General features: G+C 49.4%; 1 protein-coding gene across 1 annotated transcript; it reads left to right on the forward strand.

Moving 5' to 3' along the window:
- Nucleotides 1–4,315: 4,315 nt before the first annotated feature.
- On the forward strand, nucleotides 4,316–5,995 carry UCRPA7_7715 (putative kama family protein; the record flags this gene model as incomplete). Its single annotated transcript, XM_007920239.1, has 5 exons — nucleotides 4,316–4,534; nucleotides 4,608–4,774; nucleotides 4,839–5,026; nucleotides 5,107–5,657; nucleotides 5,708–5,995. 5 exons carry the CDS (start codon nucleotides 4,316–4,318, stop codon nucleotides 5,993–5,995), a joined length of 1,413 nt encoding a protein of 470 aa, XP_007918430.1.
- Nucleotides 5,996–8,355: the final 2,360 nt, after the last annotated feature.

Here is an 8,355-nt window from a genome sequence, read left to right on the forward strand (position 1 = left end):
ATCGTAATCTCGAATATATGTCCATAGTCTAGCCGGGCCCATGGTGAGCCACTTGCATTTACGACAGAAGCGATCTCGCAGCGGATTCAGGCGAGCAAACCAACAATCAAGAGTGTGGTCATGATCACCGATAAAAAAGCAACTCCAACGAATAATGTTTTTGCTTCCGTCACGAGACCAACTGTTGGTGCATTGCCACGTAATGGCCTTGGGCTCCAGAGAGTTGGTGAGTTTGCCATTCCGCAATTGTGGAAGAGTTGGTCTCACAACATTGCAAGACAAATGACTAGCTCCGTATAAATTGCCGAGTATGGTCAGGTATCTGGCCGAGTTGCCCAATTACGAGCGTCAAACATCCACACCTCCGTTAGTGCAGATGCTGTGTAAATGGTAATTACATCTGGACTCCCCCCAAGTCCGGCTTTTATCGGTCATGAGGACAACAAGAAAAGGAACCCAACTGCACAAGTTGCAGGATTAGTCTGTTGGCACTTTGGTCCCGGTAATGTTAGCCACACAAATGTTGGTCTCGGTATCCTTCTAGATGGCCAACCATAATACAGCGGAGATCCTCGAGTCCTCCCTCGAATTCGGGAGAGCGGATGTCACGGCCCGGTCCGCCATTGCTTCTTTCTCGCCTCGTACCCCTGCAAGGACCCGGACATCGCTATGTCATAACTAGGATGTCGATCGTGTGTGATCTTCAGCAACGTCAGTCAGGCTGGTGATTCCAGAAACCCGGTTTGTCTTCTATTGCCAAGATCTCGAGTTGCACAACCACGGAACATGGCGTGAATGCTTCCCGCTATCTGAAGTCGGTGAGCAAGGGACTGTTGTCTTTGAGAATTTGAAATAAGGACGATCCTTGTAAGTTCTGTGAACATTTTCTCCAAGGCTGGCAGAGCAGATGCATAGATGTGATAGATCACAATTCCATATCACCAGGGCGAGGCTAAGTTGCGGTGAGTCAACTTTGCCTTCGGCGATTGCTGCATGTCGGGTATCTCGTTACCGCATTACCAGTGCATATTCACTCGCGGGTACGATACCCAGAAACTAGGATGCTCACAAAAATAAGTAGACGTAAAGATTCCGTCTGAAGTCCGTCTCTAATAAAAGACCGTGGGGTGATGGCTCGGGTGCCAGAAGTGCAGAAAGCCTCCTAAAACAGACCTCGATGTTCCGCACCTTATCTTTATAACATTCCTGCTAGGTGACATCAGCATGACGCGAGACATTTCAACTCGGACATGACTGGCTAATCAACTGCAACGCATTGTGCAACGACAATAGCGTGGCGTACGGCATGTTGAAGATGTCGAGCCGCTGAGTATGATGGCTAGGGTTGAGGGGATACTTATGTATGAAATCTGCTCAGTTGCGCCCATAAGCTTCAAGGGTGTCACACCTTGATCTTGATGGTCCATTTACCACCTAACTTCAACCATCTTGCAGCGAGACAGCTGCAGGAGGCCGACATGAGTACCACGCCAAGAGCCGCAACCAGATAGCGTGGCCCCCTCGTCTCGAGAATGGCCTGACTGATAGGCAGACTGATGAGATTTCTATTCGTCAGGTCAGGAGCCTTGTCTCGCATCCATCGCGGTCTATGAAAGGGGCTTGAAGAACTCACGCAAAGCTAGCAAGGGTATAGCAACCTCCAATCCACTTTCCATAGCCTCGTCTCTCGCAAAGTTCGCTGATACATGAGGCTATCTTAGCGTATCAGCAAAGTACGGGATCTGAGATGTGGGGGATAGCGGAGGCCAGACAGACCAGACAATGGAGTGAAGCTCCCAGTTCCAAAGCCGATCAGAAACGCCACTGTGTATAATGCAGGAGCGGAGTGGTCGCCGCTTGGGATCCAGACTGTGAACATGACCAAGACCGTAAATAGGATCGTCATGATCGTCACGTTGAATGGACCCCAGAGAGTCGCAAGATATGGTGGCGCGGTCCTTGCAAATATCGCGCCACTTAAGGGTCGTTGGCGTAAGCTGTGTCAATAGGGACCGAGGGAAGACTTACATGTTGTATGTCATCTGTATGTAGAACTGGTTTCCAAGACTAAGAAAGACCGCATACGCCGGCAATGACCCCCATTGAGCATAGAGGACGAACTCGAATACTACATAGCACACGTGTGTTAGTAACCTCGTCACAAATCACGGCTTGTGGTGCATACCAAAGACGCTATACGTAAAGAGAAAAAACTTGCGAGACCGTAAAAACGTCCAGCCCGAAGAACAGCCAGACCATAGACTTCTCCGAAGACTTGCATCGCTGTTCTTGGATTCCTTCGCCTCGACAAGCATATTGCCAATGAGGAGGAATCCAACAAGGATGCAGGAGAGCGCCACCATGGCATCCTTCCAGTCCAGTTTCTCGAAGAGGACCTGAAGAACCACGGAGAAGAAAATCCCGCCCACGGGTGCTCCAAGCGTCACGAAACCAATTGCGAAGGCGTGATGTTCCCTGAACCAATGATCGACAACGCCAAAAGCCACCACGGCTGGAACAGCTAGTGAAAGGATGTAAGTAGACGAGCTTAACGACCTGGATGAAGTCTCGGTATAGCCGACATACAGTTGAAGACACCGCCAACAGCGAAGCATCCGAGAAATTGGGCGTAAGTCGAGGCCCAGCCTAGCCCAAGAAAAGATAGTGCGTATGCCAGGCTGCCAAACGGCAGATAGTAATGAGGCTTGAATCGATCAAACAAAGCTCCTGCAGCCACACACATGAAGCAGTTGAGAAATCCGAACACTGACAACAACCAGGAGATCTTAGTGGCTGACTCCGCAGCTAGCTGGTGCTCCTGCAAGTAAGTTTGAAACAAGCCTATCGCTGACATCAAGCCGTAAGTCGGGATTGTTAGAAACAAGGAACCTGTAAGAACCTTCCAGGATCTCAGAGTATGCTCAGACCCTGGCCCTGGATTATCGTTGCTTATACCCGCTTCTACGCGGAAGGCTTCTTGATCGTTGTACACGCGATTGGATGAGGCTGAAAGGTATTGGCCACCACGATGTTGACCCCTGGATCTTGAAAGTAATTTTGTCAGTTATCACATTGCCACTTATTCCAGCATCTTGCGGAGAACTCACTCTAGGCCCTTTTCGTGAGAGCATGCATCCAGCGAAGAGGATTGAGGTGGTGGCTGGTTTGACATGATGACGGTGAGGATGGACGATAGGGATGTGGCCTCGCAGTAACACATATAAAGAGAGCTGGGATGTTGCTGGTGGTTGTTAGACAGAATAGAGATTTCTCAGGTAACATCAAAGGTTGACAACCAAACAACTAGCTTTTATACTTCGAAAGTTCTGTGATTCACTTCTGTAGTGTGACTGGAAACATTTGGGAAGTAGGCTGGTAAGTCTGTCAATCAAAGATTGCTCTGAAACTCCCAACTGGAACTGACAAACAAACAAGGCCCCTGCAGCAGGAACTCGAACGGATCTTAAATACTCTACTAGACCCTCGCCGAGGATCAAACCATATATATATGGTTATAGTAGAAGTCTGATCGTATTCGAAACGGAGAGTCAAGCAAGGAGCTTCTTATAAGAGTTATTGAATCTCAAGATACTGCCACTAGCAGCAAGCAGAGAAATCTACCTCGTCATATGCCACATTGGCTTCCTAGCAACAAGCGGAGTAATCTTTCCCCCATTTATGCATCTTGAGAACAAAGATCAAGCTAATGTGACAGCAAAATCAAAAGAAACATTGCGGAAGCCTGAAGCGAAGATACAAGTGCTTCGAGGGTACTTACGAGTTCGTCCGGAAAACTCTTCATGCACCAAGGCAACCCAGTCACTCGACAGCATCTGATGCAGAGCTGCCTATGCAAATAACCAAGTAGACATCCTATTGAAGCTTAGTGGAGGCTAGGCAAGACAAACATCGGATTGAATGGGAAAGGAGTAGGACTAGACAACGAACCAGCTACGTCTTGTCGAGTGAATACCAAATCCACTTGCTACCTGCTGCCAACTGTCACATCTCGTCACCAACAACCAACATCGGACGTGCTTCACGGAGCACAGTCCAAACAATTCACTTTTTACTTCAGCAGAATAAAATCGACTGGGACACCCTTCCTCAGCCTTATTTATTGTGTCTTTGGCGACATTGCTGGAGCGTTCCCTAAGCAAAGTGAAAAAGCAAAGGCAGGGAGAGTTATATTGCTGAGCGTTTGTTCTGCCGCTAAGACATACTCATTGAGCTTCATGGTGCAAGGCTAAACGTCAGCCACGTCTCAGGATCGGTAACCATGCTCTCATCTTTTGCTAGACGCCAGTTTGGCGTCATGCGGAGCGGAACGGTTCCCACCCTCAAAGGCAGGGCAACATCACGTCGCTCTCTTGCCCAGGTTGCATCCGCTGCCGTTGCCGAGACGCATGTCGCTAATAGCGTGGGTGTCCAACTGCCCATAGCTGTTCAGGTACCAGAGCGTGAGGAGTTTTGGCGCAAGATCCCGCTCTGGCAGGATGCCTCCGCCAATGACTTCCTATCCTACCGCTGGAGTGTAAGTCCAGGCTCTTCCATCGTTAGGCTGAGCGGCATTGTTGATGTTGTTAATCCTGACACCACCTATACAGGTCGCCAATACGGTCCAAGGCAGTGCTAAGCTCCTCAAATTCTTGAGTGCAGTACTTCCTAGCGAGGTACCTTACGACGAGACCGCGACCACCATGCAGACACGCGACGATCTTATCAAGGATGTCTTCGACGGAATTTCTTCGGCAACCATGGCAATCAGAATGACGTTAGTGATGTTTCCTGACCTTCTAAAACATCGGCTGCGGGCTAATGGTTCATACTCACCTTAGACCATACATTCTGAGCAGAGTGGATTGGCAAAATCCGCGGAACGATCCCATCTTCCGACAGTTCCTTCCCCTGAAGTCAATGATGCTACCCGATCACCCGAAGCTTACACTAGACTCCCTACATGAGGAAGCCGACTCTCCCGTGAGCGGCCTTGTGCATCGGTATCCCGACAAGGCACTTTTTCTGCGTAAGCATCTTAAGCCATTCGAGCCGATTTGCGGGTCGCCACTCGTTGACCGTCTGCTCGTCATTACTGACTGCTCGTAGCTACATCGGTCTGCCCCACTTACTGCATGTTCTGCACGCGTTCATATGCTGTAGGAGCTGACACGGAATCGGTAACCAAGTCGTCGTTGAAACCAACACGTAAGAGATGGGAGCAGGTCTTTGAATACATCGAGAGCCAACCCGGTCTCCATGATATTGTGGTATCTGGTGGCGATAGCTACTACTTGCAGCCAGAGCATCTTTCATTGATTGGTGAGAGGCTCATCAGTATGCCCAACATACGTCGCTTCCGCTTTGCGTCCAAGGGGCTTGCCGTGGCGCCAATGCGTGTCCTCGATGGGTCCGATGGATGGGTCAACGCCCTCATCGATGTCTCCAACAAAGCAAAGAAGGCGGGTAAAGCCGTGGCGCTCCACACCCACTTCAATCACCCGAACGAGATCTCATGGATTACCCAAGATGCCTGCCAGAAGCTTCTCGAGGCTGGGGTCATGGTTCGCAACCAAACAGTGCTTCTTCGCGGAATCAATGATGATGTGGCCACTATGTCAGCCCTGATTCAGAAGCTCGCAGACAACAACATATTCCCGGTGAGTGGGCTCCCATCTACGCAGTGACAGAGGCTGATATCGGTGTACAGTACTACGTCTACATGTGCGATATGGTGAAGAAGGTTGAGCATCTCCGCACTCCTCTGCAGACCATTTTAGATCTAGAAGCGCAGATCCGCGGCTCGATTGCCGGATTCATGATGCCGCATTTTGTTGTGGACCTGCCTGGCGGCGGCGGGAAACGCCTTGCATGCTCCCACCGGTCTTATGATCGAGAGACGGGAATTTCTACTTTCACCGCCCCCGCGGTAACAGGAAGAGCCAAGGAGAACAAGGTTTACGAGTATTATGACCCTGTCAACTCCTTGTTTTCATGATTGGTGGGGAGCTGGATCCAGACTTGCATGTGGGCGGATCGTCGAGCATATGATACGGCCGTTGGTGTTAAGCGTTAGCTAGGAAATGCCGCACCGTAGGCCCTGGACCTTTACAGACCCTTATTACCACTAGGCCTGCTTTGTGTTAGATTGGACTTACCTGCTCAGGGTCGACATACATGATAATTTCATTTTCCGTAACTGTATTTCCTTGTTTCTCAATAGAATACTGCAATTCTATGTATCTCGTTTCCATTATGTCGCTTTGAGGGGTCTTGGGGAGACTCGTGTCCAACATCGGTCGTTGGTTTGCGGCTGTTATGTCTATTTAAATCCGTGTGAGATGATTGGTTGTCTATGCTGCAGGGGACCCCTGTCTTCTCCAAGCAGCGTCGCGATGCTACCGGAATGGCAAATCTAGCAATAGTCTTCGCCTTTTGTGATGTAAAGCGGTGAGGCGGATGAGACGAAGTTACATCCAGGGTGGTATGTAAATTTTTATGGCCACTGAAAGCGTTCTGAGCTGTCGAATTTCGAACTCGAAGCGTCTTGACAAATACCTGATAATGCATGTACCAATTGCCCCCCATAAATCAAAGGCAAGCTCGAAATCCTTACGCACTAGGGAGAGGTAGGGGTAGCCATAAGGACATTAGCCCTGAGTACTTCTCTGAGTATTGTTCATCTCGATGAACGCGTCATTCAATGATTCTACTGATCGATCCGGAATATGGGAAGACACCTCTTCGCGCCAAGAGCGCGTTTGTGCGGTGGCGAATAACTCAGGCACGTTTTCAGAAGCCACCAGTCTTCGAGATTAATGCCCAATAGGCCGGCAGCCTGGATGTGAATAAAATAGGGTGTTATTCCCGCGGATACTTGACCCATCACGTCTTAGTGACATGGACAAATAGAGCATGATCGCCGTATTTGCCTCTCATCCACACAACGCTTAACACAATCCTAAAGCTCACCGGATGTCAGCTCCCTGAGACTTTCGCAATATTATGTTTGCTTACCCGGGAAAGGCCCTTGCATACTGATTTCAAATAGCATCCTTGATCTACTGATCGGCGAGCCGATTCACCTGTGAACTTAACGTTATCGTGCTGCTAGGTCATTCATTGATGGCTCATGAGCAAACGAGTTAGTACTTAGCGAGGACTCTCCTTATGGGTTCAACCAATAGGCTTAATTTGAGCCGCCTTGCATGATTAGCTTGTGCCACATAAACGTTCGTTGACTCCCGATCAGGAGAATCAATGTTAGTCCGGTAAGGGTTTTGTGACATTTTTAACGAGAGAGCACTACCTTTGTAGTCGTTGGTGGATTATAGTAACAGAAGAATCCTCGAGGTCCATAACATTATCATAGCTCTCATCAATTAGTACTTCTAACCTTGAGATATTAACACTTGTTGCCCTGGCGGGGGACTACATTCTTGAGGCGCTCGGCAATGCTTAGGTTACACAACAGACCAACAGCAGCAAGGTCAACCAATCCCAAACCTTTTCAAGGCTACCAGGCCTCCTTGCTCGTATAGGAACACGCCAATTAAAGTTGATTTGAATGGCGGCTTGTTGCTCTTGCAACTGTTGAGGTAGATGTAGATTTGCTTTTTGTGTCCTCCGTGGCAGCACCAAATGGCCTGAGGGTCAGTCATAGCTAGACGCCGAGATTGAGTTCCGGGTCCCGCCTATGTTCGAATCTTCAAGATCAAGTAGGGGATATTCCAGCATATGATGTCGATCCATGGCGTGAGTAAAAGCCTGGGCTGGTCTTACTCCACCCATACTGAGTAGAATGCTAGACCTGCATATTCGCCCACGCGAGTGATGAGACCACAACGCCGCTGGGATTACAGCCACCTTCCCTTTCAATAGCATGGCGCCCGCGCCATTAAGAACCAGACGAGCCTACGGTAAGCCACCACTAGGGTCCCAAGTGCAACTCGCATGGTGGCGTCCAATATCGTAATGGGGAAGAGACGGACCGTTGTTGTGTTCATTGCTTTGCCACACCGACCAACCCTGTCGGCCACTTAAGGCTCTCAAAGGATACTCGAGGGGTAGTATGACAATGCAGCCATCTATCTTTTTGGGACGACTCCTCGTTGCTGTCACATTTGCCACCCGCGTCTTGCTGCCCCGTTTTTGTACTCGCCAGGAACCCAACATGGATAGCCCATGTCCTTTCAGACTGACTCCATAATCAAAAGATGAGGCTTGCAAATCCGCTAACTCTTAACGGGAGAATTGAATCCACAACCGCATGGCGATGGCTTGCAGAATGCGCCTCAGTCCAATGACAACGAACATGAAGGCCTTTTGACTTGAGTCAATGCCCTTAGCCGTTACCCG

Source organism: Phaeoacremonium minimum, assembly GCF_000392275.1.
Source record: "Phaeoacremonium minimum UCRPA7 unplaced genomic scaffold PA7_03_scaffold_541, whole genome shotgun sequence".
Classification (NCBI taxonomy): Eukaryota; Fungi; Ascomycota; class Sordariomycetes; order Togniniales; family Togniniaceae; genus Phaeoacremonium; species Phaeoacremonium minimum.